This window comes from Haliotis rufescens, unplaced genomic scaffold, assembly GCF_023055435.1.
Source record: "Haliotis rufescens isolate VD_foot unplaced genomic scaffold, xgHalRufe1.0.p SCAF_50, whole genome shotgun sequence".
NCBI lineage: Eukaryota > Metazoa > Mollusca > Gastropoda > Lepetellida > Haliotidae > Haliotis > Haliotis rufescens.
Window position 1 is genome coordinate 3,042,634 of NW_025964224.1, and position 16,878 is coordinate 3,059,511.

At 40.8% G+C, this 16,878-nt stretch overlaps 2 protein-coding genes across 2 annotated transcripts; both read left to right on the top strand.

Annotated features, from left to right (window-relative positions):
- Nucleotides 1–90: 90 nt before the first annotated feature.
- Nucleotides 91–13,977, top strand: LOC124120952. The gene is made up of 3 exons (XM_046483874.2): nucleotides 91–248; nucleotides 9,292–10,054; nucleotides 12,302–13,977. Exons 2-3 carry the CDS (start codon nucleotides 9,326–9,328, stop codon nucleotides 12,494–12,496), a joined length of 924 nt encoding a protein of 307 aa, XP_046339830.1. The 5' UTR covers nucleotides 91–248; nucleotides 9,292–9,325; the 3' UTR covers nucleotides 12,497–13,977.
- Nucleotides 13,978–14,594: 617 nt separating this feature from the next.
- LOC125374029 (involucrin-like) lies at nucleotides 14,595–15,863 on the top strand. The gene is made up of 4 exons (XM_048384722.1): nucleotides 14,595–14,972; nucleotides 15,057–15,137; nucleotides 15,321–15,401; nucleotides 15,816–15,863. Exons 1-4 carry the CDS (start codon nucleotides 14,595–14,597, stop codon nucleotides 15,861–15,863), a joined length of 588 nt encoding a protein of 195 aa, XP_048240679.1.
- Nucleotides 15,864–16,878: the final 1,015 nt, after the last annotated feature.

Below are 16,878 nucleotides of genomic sequence, written 5' to 3' on the forward strand. Positions count from 1 at the left end.
GAGCACTTTCTAACACTGAAACAAACTATAACTTTCATCCTATACACCAGATGTATATAAACGTAGGTATTAAATCCCGCTGAGCCGACATAGATGACGCGCATGCGCACAAATCCAAATAATTGATCGCGATTTTGAAGCAGCGTCTTTCGGGAGTGTGGTGTTCTTACTGCATGTGTTGCCAGTGGACTGAACACCGACTTGGATTAAGGGTCATCCGCTAGATCGATCAGGCAGGCTCCCAACAGGTGAGGTCCATTTTGTCACCATACAGGGACCAACATATGTGTGTATACATGGTATATATAGCTGTCGTAATATACATGCACTGATGTATTATATACTAATAGCACTGTTACCAGCAGGATGCTTCATTATGAAGTAACATTTAGCTTATTGAATATATGTTTATCACATGATGTGTAAGCATATGTATGTTTGTATGTATGTATGTATCTGTATACTAGTATCTATGCATATACACCATGTACATAACGGGATGCTCTTGAATCAGTATCCGTCTCGAACTGAAAGTGGCAGCAGTCGTGTGCGATGTTGTCGGTGGAAATGTCAACGCTGTCTCTGAACCTCGTGTCAACGAATGAACATTGACATTAAGACTATCCTGATCACCGGATCGACTGGTCAATTACAACAGTTTATGTCTTGCAACATGTGCAGGATAATATAGCGTTCCAGTTCACAATTTACGCGAATGATAATTCTACCGCCTACACTGTAGACATGTATCGTATTTCAGTTACAGTTGATATATTTTCCAGATATCTTGTGATAAACGATAATACAAATGGTAATTTATGGTAATTTTCAGCATATGGTAGCCATGTTGAAGCACATTACATTCGATTGCGTGTGAAAATCATCCGTCCTCTTTGACACTGAATTCTATAGGTATCAATTTCTGTGAGAATGTTCATTTTTCATATTCATCATTTTTATTCATCTCGTAAGCGACATTTACAAGCTGTAGTATGTCAGTGTTGACGTACAGATTTCAACGTCTTTATATTTTCAATGAAATGTTTCGATACAGGCGTTGGTATCTTTATCAAACAGCTGTTTAATAACTATGGAGAACATTGTTATGTAGCTGGTATTAGTAAATCTTATAGGCAAAACAATACCTTCAAATAATTAGCTAAAATCACCAAACATCATTCTATTTGAATCTTTCTGTCATTTTCATCAGTTTATTCATGCTTGAGGCTCGGTCTGGGTTGCGTCTCTTCATATAACAGCCGGTTTAGATGTTAACGTTGACTTATGAACAAGTGTAGAAAATAGGTTCCTCCAGCCTACATACTGCCCGGGATGCGTGACACGATGCATGTACTCTCCATCCTTTAAATCTCTATGCTGTATACAGCCTAGTCTGTCATCCGGAAACACAGCCTGTCTGATCTCAACAGCTTGTGTAACACGCCTACCAGAGAGTATAGTCTTATTCTTATGTATCATTCTTGTGTCTATCATAACGTGGCCACCCTAAACCCCTTTCATAACTGACCATGTCTTAAAGCACCCACCATCCCACCCTTCCCCTCTAACACCCACCCCTCCACCCCCTCCACCCCCGCCACCCCCGTCATCCCACGCATGACATCCTTACTTTGTCAGCTTGCTGACGGGGTTAACCTCTTTGGTCGTGTGGACATGGCGTCCGGCCTCGGATTAGAAAGTCCGTGGTTCGAATCCTATCACGGGACTCGGAAATTAATGGCCGCTACTCCCATATCACGGACTAGTCGATAAGACGTGCTTGTAAATAGGTAATCGAGTGTTGACAATTGCACATACAAATGTCATTTGTATCAAACATGCTGCATCCTAAAGATTTGTGTGGACAGCCAGCCAACATTTGATGCATGGTCTAAAGAAATATGCATACTGCCATATTTGTTAACCCCGTTAATCACATCTTAACCGTGACCACTTTTAGACATAACAAATAGTCCCTCATTATTTTTATGAAATACTTTATGTCAGCAACATGTGACAATAACTCATCATTCGCCTCTTGCTTATAGTGGCAACCCATGACGTCATTGTTGATGACGTCAATGCATTGTTAAGTGACGCCATATTTTTTATGTATCCAGTGTGTCCAAGGTGTCCTTATAAAATAGTGTACTACGTAAACAGGTTTCATAAATAATTAATTAAAGCAACACCACCCTTTCCATATCCAATAGAAATCTCTGCATAAAGCAGAGTCGATTGTACGATTCCGACTATATCATGAGCATGTGTTTATGAATCACTATCAGATATATAGTCATGATACTAGGTGTTCGCGAAATGGTCAGCGTATCCTGCCCCACCCGTGGCACTCGTCACAAATGCATGCAAAGGTCAGTCACTTGTTCACCTGAAAAACATGGGAACATATGGTACAAGTCAAAATAGGGAATTGCATCGGACATCATTTGTGTCACTGATGCATCAAATTTGGAAATGCCCTCCAGATGTCTAAAATAAAAGTTATTGAAAGCTTTACTGAGGCCTTGAATGTTGTAGCCTTGATCAAAAAACTTCTGAGCCATGTGACGCTCTTTGAAATCTTGGTAGAAAGAGCATGCTCGATTGTATCTCAAAAGTTGTGAAATGTAAACACTAAAGGCTGGAGCTGCTGGAATATTGATCGACATGAAGGGAAAGTTGACTATTGTAAAGTTGAAGTCATCCCTCTTGTCATACAGTCTTGTGGAGAGTGTTTTGTCACTCTGAATCTTTATGCATAGATCTAAATATGAAACAGATGAGGCGGTATCACTTGTCTCCTTTATTTCTAGTTCTCGTGGGTGAATCAGTGGAAGGGAATTGGCTATTTGATTGTTTTTTAACGATATCAGATCATCGATATACCTGAAGGGTAAGTTAAACTTCTTGGCCAAATTACCTTTTTTGGACTTTGCCAATCCAAGCAGAAATTCAGATTCATAAACATAAAGGAACAGATCAGCAAGAAGGGGGGCAAAATCGCTGCCCATGGGGATGCCTACTCCTGCCTAAATGGCTTACCCCCGTAGATGTTATCAATGAGACAGTCCAGCATTTCACATACTGTTTTCTCAGTAAACTTCAGATGGTATCTGCTTTCATCTTTCACAAATTGCATATCACATCCACGGAATTTGATTGGCTGAGACGCCAACTGTGACCTTTCTGGCTCTACTTTTCATTGATCGATTCATTTATTCACTCATTCATTTAAGAACGGAAACGTCATAATTTAGGTTTATTCATTGAAACAAAACTCTGAACTAATGTTTCTGCGTAGATACAAAAAATGTATCATAAATTACATATACGTTTCATATGAAATTCAGTTTTTTTGGTCCAGACAGATGTAAATATAATCTCACGTGGAATCTCTTGATCGGCTGGAAAAAATGACCAAAGCTCTGGACAGATCCAAGTTATTCCACTCAGGACATAAACGTAATATACACCGAGGAGCTCGTTTCATATCCCAGAACTCCGTGGTCGCAGAGTCGCAGAGATGGAGCGTCAGCGGATAGTTTGGCTGACTTGTTGTCAAGCACGTGCACGTGTAACAGATGTTCAGGGATAAAAAATATTCCTGACACCTTTGCTTGACAATGCATATAAAAGTGAGATAACACCGATGGTCCACCAGATTCACATAAATATAATATAAATGTTCGCTAATTATTTCATAAACAATGTTATTATTTAATTATAGCTTGAGTCGGATGGCTATATAATTTGCATCAATGTTTGACGAATCGTCAACGACATGGCAAAATGATTATAAATAACAAATTAATGTTGTGACATGTTCGGTCGATATACACTGACTATGAGTACTGGCATACATGTTAGAACACTCAAGCGTACAGTTACAAATTTGTGTAAATCACAGTATGTTAACTTGCATCGTCTTTTTTGAATATTCCAATGTTAATGTGTATCGTTCTCTTTGAATATTGAATATTTCAATGGATCCCTATTCTTCATTTCTCGCTCTAAAACACAAGTCTCATTCACTATTGTTAGGCTTCACGTCGCATCATCTTATCATTTTATGGAAGTCTTCACAGTTATAGACATGCCTGTCAGCGAGGAACGCATCAAGCATGGTTAACACTCAGGGGGCGGGAGGACGGTTCTGATCAATTGTTGAACAATCAACAAGCCAGTCAAACAGGTTTCTTTTTTTCAAAACGGGTGAGCAGCGGGTTATTCAAATATTTTTGGCTCAGTAGGCCGAGGAACCGGTTTCGATTCCCCCAGATGTAGACACTATTTGAAGCCTGTTTCTGGACACTTTCCTGAAACACAAAGAGAATGAATGCTCTCTGGCTGCTGCTTTGTGTTAACATTATCCTCACGTGCAGCGAGCGTATACAATGACGTTGACCTTCACCCTGGATGGCGGTTGGGTAGCCTTGTGGTTAAAGCGTTCGCTCGTCACGCCGAAGACCCGGGTACAATGTGTGAAGGCCATTTTTAGTGTCCCCCGCCGTGATATTGCTGGAATATTGTAACAATACTCACTCACTCAATTCACACTGGAGGCCGCCATATGTTAAAGCTGTGATTAATCACTATTCACATCTTTTACTTTGTTTTTTCTGTCATATTTTTGGATATGTGTAACAACTATCCATAAAATAGATTTGTGGTTGATTTATCTATTTCCTCAAAAGCAAGTGTCCATGTTACTGTCAGATGCATTTTTGTATTTGCATATGTAACAATGAAACCGCTCAATTTTCCGATATATTCTTTTTATCTTGTTGCGTCATTTTGCCCCGGCGTGGGACGTGGTCTGTGTGTCAGTCCCTGAACCACATTATGCTCCCTTCCGACCAGCCCTTTCTGTAATGCAAAAAACCTTAGATGAAGCAAGTCTAGATTGGTATTAACCTGCTCCGTCTAATTTTAAAAACAGGTAAACAGTAGCAATTAGACAACCCAGACATAGTCAGGGATGAGTGACTTGTTAGAAAAGTAGGCATGTTGATCCACCCATTTTAGGGGTGTACAAAAGTAAAACAAAAACACATTTTTTATTGCATCATTTATGTAACACACACACACACACGCACGCACGCACACACGCACGCACAGGGATGAGTGACTTGTTAGAAAAAGTAGGCATGTTGATCAACCCCTATTAGGGGTGTACAAAAGTAAAACAAAAACACATTTTTATTGCAACATTTATTTAACACACACACACACACACACACACACACACACACACACACACACACACACACACACACACACACACACACACACACACACACACACACACTCTAGGTGAACGTCGGCCCGTGTCACCAGCATCTCCTGGAGAGATAGCTGTAGTATTGCATTCGATTTGCCTCAGGTTCAGGAATCTCCCATCTCACTGGGGTAATCTTCAATTTAATTTTATTTGTTTCTTTCAAACATATATTTTTTCAGAGGCTTTTTTTAGTCTACGTGTAACGTTACACATAATGGTAACAACGGTTTTGTCTGACCAGACTCGATTATTTACTGGTCGGCATGATCTGGCTAGAATATTGCTAACTAAAAATACCCAAACAATTTAAGCAATCTCCGTGGCTCCATGTATGCTGTGTGTAATGCTTAATTTAGTGTTTACTAACGTCATTATAAGAGCCTAGACGTTTTATTGTCCGTTGATTGTTACCAAGTACTTAACACAAGCCTATAATTAGTCGTATCATTGACATTCCATACGTGTAAATGTCAGTGTGTATGGGAGATATTCGCAGTTCGTGCTGGGATCCAGATCCTGTTACACTATTGTCAGTATTGACCCCAATGCTGCTTCAGCGCTGAATGAAATCATGTTGTAAGAGGTGCCGCTTTCAATGAAGTTTTAATTAATCTGTTCATAGTATACACGTAGTGTGCATTTTAGTGTGTATATGAAGTGTGCATTTTAGTGCTTACACGTAGTGTGCATTTTAGTGTGTATGTAGTGTGCATTTTAGTGTGTATATGTTGTGTGCATTTTAGTGTGTATATGTAGTGTGCATTTTAGTGTGTATATGTAGTGTGCATTTTAGTGCGTATATGTAGAGTGAATTTTAGTGCGTACACGTAGTGTGCATTTTAGTGTGTATATTTAGTGTGCATTTTAGTGTGTATGTAGTGTGCATTTTAGTGCGTACACGTAGTGTGCATTTTAGTGTGTATATGTAGTGTGCATTTTAGTGTGTATATGTAGTGTGCATTTTAATATTACATGTTTTGTATTACATGCTGTTGAAAGGTGGGGTAGCCTGGTGGACTAAGCATTCGCTCGTCACGCCGAAGGCGCGGGTTCGATTCTCCACAAGGTTACAATTTGTGAAGCCCATTTCTTGTATCCACAAAACCAAATCGACTTACAAGCATCGTAGTGTTAAATGTAAGATGTGGGAGTGTGTTGTTGTGGATTGTTCATAAACTCCTTGTCCTTTATTGTCCACATTGTTCATGGTAGCTGGCCCTGTGAAATTCCGGGGTAGAATAGGTCTTCAGTAACCCACGCTTGCCGTAAAAGGCGACTATGCTTGTCGTAAGAGGCGACTAACGGGATCGGGTGGTCAGGCTCGCTGACTTGGTTGATGAATGTCATCGATCCCAATTGCGTGGATCGATGCTCATGATACTAATCACTGGATTGTCTGGTCCAGACTCGATTATTTACAGACCGCCGTCATATAGCTGGAATATTGCTGAGTGCGGCGTAAAACAACCAACCAACCAACTAAGTCATGGCTGCTGACGACATTCAGACATCAATGTGTAATGACGTAACATAATATGATGACGTCACAGCGATTTCATGAACATCATGTCAAGAATTCTGGTTCAGCAGGGTTATGTCCCTTTGACACGCCAGGAAGCTACGTGGGTTCGAGTCCTGATTTGCGCCGTTTAGGTTTGTCAGCACCATACCCGTGCTCGTGGGTTTCACCGAAGTGGTAAACGTCTGAGACCTGCATCACATTAAGCTGACACGCCTTGATATAAGTGGAATATTGTTCAAAGCGGCGTTAAACCCAACTCACTCACTCTCGCGCTGGCTCAGGATAAATTTAGACAATAATTCGAACACTCGTTTCGTAAATTTATCATACACATATATGTTTTGTTTATTTACGTTTATAACGAACACGCTTATAACAAACTGTCGGATATAACGAACTGGTTTTGTGGCCCCGGCCATTTGCTGTATATATGCTTATAACGAACTACGGTTATAACGAAGTAAAATGTCATCGGGCTATAGGAGTATATGAACATTTTTGAAAGGGTGACGAATCCATGTCATGAATCAATGGCTGTATGAAGGGGTTGTAATACCACGTGTGTAATACTTCAGACGTATCACGAGTGCTATTTCAGGATCTGAATATTAAACCGGCAACAGATGTTTCATGGACAGTGAAACACACTTTCACCATGGTGTGTAGCGTGGAGCTTTAACCTCGTGTTGTATGCTGAATCAGCTGTTGTGACAGGATGCAGGAGTACTGTAGATGTTGACGATGCTGTTTATTAACTACAGCGGATGCTCCGGTCATATTGCAACCGTGCTGCTTTCATCACGTGGCTCCCGTGGACAGATGTGACCTCCATGTCGAGTTATTTGCCTTTTGTGAAAGTAATATTTAAAAAATCATATGATTTGATATTTTTTATTGAATTTTCCTATCAGTTGTGTTGGTTACATATGTCGACGCTGTTACTGTGGTAACAGTGGCTACTGCGGTGGACGTGGTAGATGCTGCATTGTTAGTAGTTGTACTGGTAGCTGTAGTTGCCGTAGCAGTAGATGTAGTAGAAGCAGCATTTGTGTCAGTAGTAGTTGCAGTAGCTGTAATAATCATTAGTATAGCAGTAGTAACAATAGTAAGTGTAGTTGCTGCAGTAGCGGAAGTAGTAGTTGTCACAGCAGCAGAGCAGTATTAGTTACTAGAGAAGCAGCATGTGTATCTGTTGTAGCTACAGTAGTAGTAGTAGTAGTAGTAGTAGTAGTAGTAGAAGAAGTAGCAGCAGCAGCAGCAGCAGCAATAGTAGCAGTAGTAGTAGTTGTAGTAGTAGAAGTATCAACAGCAGGACTAGTTACTGTAGAATCAACATGACGCGTAAATAAACAAAAGTTGCCAGTTAAGACAGTAGGGACTTCATAGACGCAACATGTGTATCTGTATACGTAGTAGCTACAGTAGCAGCAGCAGCAATGGTAGCAGTAGTAGTAGTTGTAGTTGTAGTTGTAGTAGTAGCAACAGCAGGACTAGTTATTGTAGAATCAACATGACGCCTAAATAAACAAAAGTTGCCAGTTAAGACAGTAGGGACTTCATAGACGCAACATGTGTATCTGGAGTAGCTACAGTAGCAGGAGCAGCAATGGTAGCAGTAGTTGTAGTTGTAGTAGTAGTAGTAGCAACAGCAGCAGTAGTTATTGTAGAATCAACATGACGCGTAAATAAACAAAAGTTGCCAGTTAAGACAGTAGGGACTCATATCTAGTTTTGACCCTGAAGAGTGTCGAACTCAATTGATCAACTTGAACCAGAGTGTCAATTACAGTGATTTATAGTCGACATATCCTATCAGGAAGCTCATTACAACCGAGAAAAAGGCTTACTGAAGAGATTTTCAAATCCATGAAATGTACGATACTCAACAATCTGGTGGCATGCTCCAGCCCCGGCCTAGACGTACTGTGCTCTATATGTGACGGGGCCTTGTCTCTTTGTAACCTGGGTGGTAAGCACTTACTTCGCACTTACTACACCAGGGAGTCTATAAAGTGTCCCTTGCTGCACCCAATACGACGCAGATGCACAATGTGGTATTTGAACGATGTGAATTAAACCTGCCGGAAGGTGAGCAATCATTCTTGTTGTTTTACATATATATTGTCGCAGGTGTCGGGGTGAAATGATTGATTCTTTCCAGGACAGTGCGGTTATATTCACACACGCACACGTACACGCACACGCACGCGCACAGGCACATATATGGCTGGGACGATACACCAACTGTGCGATCCGATACTTATCTGCTCTTATCTGTGGTGGGTAAGCCATCTTTTTCATAGTCAGGATTGGCAATTGCCTGGCATACTGACGATTTACAGTTGGCAGTGTGAAGTATGGTTCAATGGATGAACATATTTACCCCTAATACGTGTTTTGTGTATCAATTATTAAAGCAAACGTTTAGGGTAAGAATTGATATTTTTCTCTTGCGACTGTGATCGATGGTGTATATATTTTGTTGCAGGGTCGAATAAATGTGAATTGGTCAGAAATCCAAGATGGCGTCGAAAATTCTGGAGCTTGACACCGTATTGGGACAGTATGCCTGGCGCAAATTGGAGAAAAGTATCAATTTCGTGAAACGTCTCTTTATTGACCCCGGGGATTACTATGCCGTGATTGACTGGAAGTCTCTTAACATTGAACACAACATTATGAAGTTCTCACTCCGCCCCACAAACAACTGCGTGGAGACTGCGTGGGGTGAGATCACGACCGGGTCTCGATGGGTCTCCCTGTACGGCTGCGAGTACGAGAATAAGTCGGAGACCAAGCAGGTGCATTCATTCCGCGGGAAGCGGGAGACGACGACATGGATTGCAGTGGAGCTTCAGAATTGTTACACCATCGACAGAAACGTCAACATCGACGTAAACCTTCCGACAAATTTCGTCAAGTTCCGTGCCGGCAGAGACAACACGATGAACGTGAGCAAGATGAAGGGAGAGGTGTTCAAGGAGGTCATCCCGTGGGAGGTGAATTCTCAGATCGAGATCGGACCGTCATGGAAGGCCAGCGCCGAGCTTCTGGCACGTGAAGAATGCCAAGTGATAGATTTCGAAATCCGGACCAAGTTGTCTGTTCCTAAAGGCAAACTACCGGTGTACTTCAAGAAGAAGTCGGACGACAAAGTGGCGTACCTGGTGTTGCTGGATGACTTCCACAACGCCTTCCTGTCCCTGGAGTCCGGGGGGATACTGGATGAGGAGGAAATGTCTCTAGTGCAGGTCAGTGAGTTAAAGTATTCTCTTGCTAGTTTTGTTGGTTGTTGGTGATGTTGGTTTGTTGTTTAACGCCGAACTCAGCAATATTACAGCTATATGACAGCGGTCTGTAAATAATCGAGTCTGGACCAGACAATCAAGTGATTGATATCATGAGTATCGATCGACGCAATGGGATCGATGACATGCTTCTACCAAGTCAGCGAGCCTGACCACCCTATCCCGTTAGTCACCTCATACGACAAGCACAGTCGCCTTTTACGGCAAACATGGGTTGCTGATGACCTATTCTACCCCGGATCTTCAGGGGTCTAGTTTTGATAATGCATATAATAACTTAAAGGCATCCGTTATGTTGTCCCTTGACACCGTCAAAAAAGAAGGCGGATCGGGGCACGGGAGGCCCAGTAGTCTCATGTGCCGCAATTCGTGTGCTGAGTTGCGTCCCTTTGGCACGCCAGGAACTTATGATTGTTGGTTCGAATCCACTTGTTCATAAGTGATACCAGGATCCGCTGATTGTGGGTTCGAATTACATATTCGCCCTTATCGCGATCCTTGGTTTGTCAGCTTTATGATGGACGGTTACCCCTAAGTGGTAAACGTGAGTTTGTCACCATATTATGACGCACGAGATCCCCGACGGCGAACAGAACCTGTTTAGGGAACGTTTCGTTTCACATACACATTAAGATGAAAATGATCAATCTAGTCTCATACCACGGTTGATAGATAAGTTCTAAGCTTCAAAGAGAAAGAATTGCGTAATTGTGAAATCTTTTGTTATGTTCATTACACGATGTCATGGAGGTATATCCACAAACGCTTAAATTATTTGAACAAATTGTTTTGCTACTTCGCAATTCCTTCTATGTGAGGTTTGGAACTAGTCCTAGTTTAGATCAGACCATCGACAACGCCAACAGCCAGCTGCGCTCCTGATAAGGATTGTCCATCCCAACAACACATTGACACCATCATTGACATGAACAGGTTGAAAATGTTAATCGGCTTTCTGAAATATGACATGTATGATGAAGAGTAGATGTGAGATTATAATGATTTGAATGTTTTGTCACGTGGAGAGTCTTTGTCAATATGGCCATCTTTATACGTATACGTAGTTGGAACGTCGATGAAATCAGACTATATTCATTAAGTATTCTTTACACAGGTGGTATGTACATTGCCGAGCATATTATACGGGTTTGAAATACAAACGTGTTATATTTTCACACAAACAGGGCAACAATAGGCTATATCAAAATGGCGATGTTCTGATCTCAAACGCTGCTATTTAATACCAAAACTGACATTTTTAACAATCTCGTCCGACGCTACGGCTACCACACGCCCGTCTAAACATTTCTTGCATCCCTTAAGATCCTGATGTGGAACGCTGTAGCTATCCTCATCACGAGTTAACGTCTCATCATGTACCCGTTGAGACCCTGATATGGAACGCTGTAGCTACCGTTTTATTACGTTAAAACGTTTCTTCTTTAATCCGTTGAGATCCTGATGTCGACCTCTTTAGCTGTCCATTGTGGTCCTGATTTGGAACGCTGTAGCTACCCTCATCACATTTTACCGTTTCACGTTGTACCCGTTGAGACGCTGATGGAACGCTGTAGCTACCGTTATTACGTTTAAACGTCCCTTGCTTTTCCCTCCCTTGTTCGACGCTATCATAGCCAAGATAAAACGTTTCCCGTTTCCCTCTTCTTCCTGTAAGTCGATCATACGTTGGAACGGGTCAGCGTATTTCTGCTCTTCTTTCACCTCCATTAATTGAATAATTAAATCAAGGCTTCTTTGTGTGTGACCGGGCTGTAAGTAACTGAATTGTTAGGAATTAACCAAATGGCAATGACAGAACTTCTTTTTCTGGAAAATCGTGATTTGACAGCGTGATTCGAACCCATACAATTTTCACTGAAGGCTAACGAATGTAGTCTTCAACCACGGCGACATCGAAGAAAATGTTTGGAATTAAATATTTATTTCAAGACATAGTTCATCCGTTTATGAGTGGCAACACTTAGTTTTTTCAGTATGTTATTTTTTACATTAAAAGTACAAATGATAAAGCAGCTGTTCATTACAAGAACCGACCAGATAGAAGATACGCGTTTATTATCATATTTGCTGTATCACCCTTGGATTAACCTGTTCAACTATGAGACTCCTGTACGTATTTCCTGCCCCATGCAACTGTCTCATCAACACCTCCATCTTCCTGTTCTCCAGGTGCTGATGGAGACAACCCTGGATATGGACCGGAAGGAGAGGAGTACGACGAGCATCCAGCTGACCACACAAGGCGCCTGCACCAGTGTGGCGTGGTCAGATCAAAAAGTGAACATCAAAACAGAACCGATGCCTAACGTAAACAATAACCACGTGTCCGGACTTTACATCGAGAGGAATGGACTCAAGGACTGAGAACAGCGGCAGCAGCAATGATTTCATAATATATTGTTGGAAATAAGTAAGGGAAGGTATAAAAATATCAATGAATATGTAAATATGTTAAAAAACCTTCACAACATAAAAGATCACTATTTAAAATATTCATTTTTCAGTTCTAAATGATTTGATTTTGAGCCGTTCCCTTACTTCTTTCGATCAGTATATGTATGTTTCAGATTAAAGGCATTACACACGATTGAAATAAGATAATCGATATATTACCAATTTTAACACCATGGACATACCTTTTGACCTTAAGTGGGGTAAATTCTTCATGAAAGGTTTAAGTAATATAAAATTGTTGCCAGGGGTTGATTTGTGGATGCATGGTTACATGTCGAAATACGTGAAATCAAATAAATTCAGTTAAGAAATATTTAGGCCTGGGCGAATCTCCAACCTAAGCGGTTCTGGAACAGGACGTACCAAAAGAACCTTTCTCCTCTGGTGTGGGCTCTTGTTCAATCTCGATCCAGACTGGTCACGCTAATTTAACAGGCGATTGTCCAATTTGGCACAGGATGCTAATAACAATGTGAAGCCCTGAACCAGAAAGGCCGTAGAGACTTGCATCCTCTTTATCGTATGAATCAAACCTCGTTATGGGTGCTTACAGGTTTCAGTCACCTGACCTTATATATGGTGCTTCGTCTACCATATGGCATTATCTGTATACATGTGCTGTGTCGCTGTTTTAGATTGAAACTTTTTCTTCTAGATCTGGCAATCAGTAAAGAGGGTTTTCAACATGCAAGCAATGTTTTCATCTATAATCATATTATTTGTGTTTTTGTGTTTGCAAAGAGCTTCTTTTGATATATAACATATTACATCTATATTTGTATTATATTGGTGAATTAAGTTTGACCATTGGTTGATTATTGGGAGAGTTGAAACGAAAGGCGCGATGTGGGTTAAGTCTTGTGACAATACAGGATATAGCGATACAGAGTGTCTGACATCATGCACGGCGACGTGACGTATGTGAGGATGACATTGTGACGTTAAGTCACGAGGAGACGTTTCGTGATGATGCGGGGACATGTGACGTTACGTGACCAGTATATGACATAATGTAACGTGAAGGTGTATTACGTATTTTTGTGCCCAGGAGACGTTAAGTGATACAAAGTGACGTGGCGTCATGTACGTGGTGAGGCAAATGACGTTATGTGACGTGATTGACAGAAGACGTCACGTGATGACGTTATATGGCATGGTTAAAACTGAAAATACGACATGGTATGACGTGACATGACGAGACAAGACGTGTTGAACTACGATAACAATGATCTCTGTTCGATTCTGGTCACCAGTTTTTGTTTATGAAGAAACCTATAACATACCATTTCACGTATGTGTACCATATTATTACAAATGTATTACCAAGTCTCATAATGCATTCATCATTTATACCAATGTTATTTTTATGAATATATATACATATATATATATATAGTTACGCATTTCGTTCTTTTTGTCGCAATATGGTCCTTAATGAAACTCTTAATGCTCCATCTGAGGCAATATTGTATGGAAAACCGAGCACGATTTAACAATTCGTGTCATTGTGGCTTACCTTTTATGGTTTGTATTCGTTAAAAAAGAAATTTGAAAGATCGTTTGAAAAAACAAAGAATTATAACAAGAACATTTACTTTTAACATTTAGTTGGAAGTGGACCACAAAACATCAAATGATATGGATGCTTGGTATGCCCGTTACTGTTTTTGTTACAAGTTGTATTTTGTTTTGTTATCCACAACTGCTGATGTGTACGGCATGTGACCCTTATACCACATTCCATGTCACGACTGACAGTCTGAAATTGTAAATCAGTAACATGTAACACGCCCCGAGAAGCAGATACATTCTTATACGCTGCTGGACTAATGAAATGATGGATATGACAACAGAGGAAACTACAACACACCTAGAGTCTCTAACAGGCATTTAGAAGCAAGATGAACCTGAATACATGACACTTTGTATGGATAGCAACTTCTTTCATTCTTTGTCACGACGTTTCAGAGCTACTTCTTGCTCCTTCATCAAATGAACGATTCACCAGATGAAGGAGCAAGAAGAAGCTCTGATTCACCTGATGAAGGAGCCAGAAGTAACTCTGATTCACCTGATGAAGGAGGAAGAAGTAACTCTGATTCACCTGATGAAGGAGCAAGAAGTATCTCTGATTCAACTGATGAAGGAGCAGGAAGTATCTCTGATTCACCTGATGAAGGAGCCAGAAGTATCTCTGATTCACCTGATGCAGGAGCAAGAAGTAACTCTGATTCATCTGATGAAGGAGCCAGAAGTATCTCTGATTCACCTGATGAAGGAGCCAGAAGTATCTCTGATTCACCTGATGCAGGAGCAAGAAGTAACTCTGATTCATCTGATGAAGGAGGAAGAAGTATCTCTGATTCACCTGATGAAGGAGCCAGAAGTAACTCTGATTCACCTGATGAAGGAGCAAGAAGTAACTCTGATTCACCTGATGAAGGAGCAAGAAGTATCTCTGATTCACCAGATGAAGGAGCAAGAAGTATCTCTGATTCACCTGATGAAGGAGCCAGAAGTAACTCTGATTCACCTGATGAAGGAGCAGGAAGTATCTCTGATTCACCTGATGAAGGAGCAAGAAGTAGCTCTGATTCACCTGATGAAGGAGCAAGAAGTAGCTCTGATTCACCAGATGAAGGAGCAGGAAGTATCTCTGATTCACCTGATGAAGGAGCAAGAAGTATCTCTGATTCACCTGATGAAGGAGCAAGAAGTATCTCTGATTCACCAGATGAAGGAGCAGGAAGTATCTCTGATTCACCTGATGAAGGAGCAGGAAGTATCTCTGATTCACCAGATGAAGGAGCAAGAAGTAGCTCTGATTCACCTGATGAAGGAGCAAGAAGTAGCTCTGATTCACCAGATGAAGGAGCAAGAAGTAGCTCTGATTCACCTGATGAAGGAGCCAGAAGTATCTCTGATTCACCTGATGAAGGAGCAAGAAGTATCTCTGATTCACCAGATGAAGGAGCAAGAAGTATCTCTGATTCACCTGATGAAGGAGCAAGAAGTATCTCTGATTCACCTGATGAAGGAGCAAGAAGTATCTCTGATTCACCAGATGAAGGAGCAAGAAGTATCTCTGATTCACCTGATGAAGGAGCAAGAAGTAGCTCTGATTCACCTGATGAAGGAGCAGGAAGTATCTCTGATTCACCTGATGAAGGAGCAAGAAGTATCTCTGATTCACCTGATGAAGGAGCAAGAAGTATCTCTGATTCACCAGATGAAGGAGCAAGAAGTATCTCTGATTCACCAGATGAAGGAGCAATAAGTAACTCTGATTCACCTGATGAAGGAGCAAGAAGTAGCTCTGATTCACCTGATGAAGGAGCAAGAAGTAGCTCTGATTCACCAGATGAAGGAGCAAGAAGTATCTCTGATTCACCTGATGAAGGAGCAAGAAGTATCTCTGATTCACCTGATGAAGGAGCCAGAAGTAACTCTGATTCACCTGATGAAGGAGCAAGAAGTATCTCTGATTCACCTGATGAAGGAGCAAGAAGTATCTCTGATTCACCTGATGAAGGAGCAAGAAGTAGCTCTGATTCACCTGATGAAGGAGCAAGAAGTAGCTCTGATTCATCTGATGAAGGAGCAAGAAGTAGCTCTGATTCACCTGATGAAGGAGCCAGAAGTATCTCTGATTCACCTGATGAAGGAGCAAGAAGTAGCTCTGAAACGTCGTGACAAAGAATGAAAGAAGATGCCATTCATAAAAAGTGTCATGTATACAACAGGCCTTGAAAACAAAATTAAATTTCAGAAATAGATGACATTAATACAATGAATCCAGTGGAGAAAAATATTCATTAATTTAACATGATATACAGGTAGCAAGGGTGTAAAACATATGTAACGGTTAATTGATGTTTTTTTGTCACCTGAAATTCTATATACGCCAGGGGAACTATTCAGTTACATGTTGAAGCAAAAACTATTAATAAGGGACCACCTCAAAACAAAAGTGTGATATTACATAGTGAGATTAATTACCTGCATACCTGCAACATACGTTGTCCATACTTGTGAAATTGTATGTGCAAGTATTGTTCACGTATTTATTTGGACGTCATGTGAAATGCTCTGTACAATCTGAAGATCCCCGGTCCGGTCCGCTACCTCCACTGTTGGAGCAGATTCCAATCAAAACGTCCTGAAAACATACATATGTATATATCATATGGTCTATGACATCATATTTACGTCTCTTGAAAATCATGATTAATTTTCTGTGTACATTGAGTTTTTAACAATATAACAACATATTACGAAAATTTAATTTATTA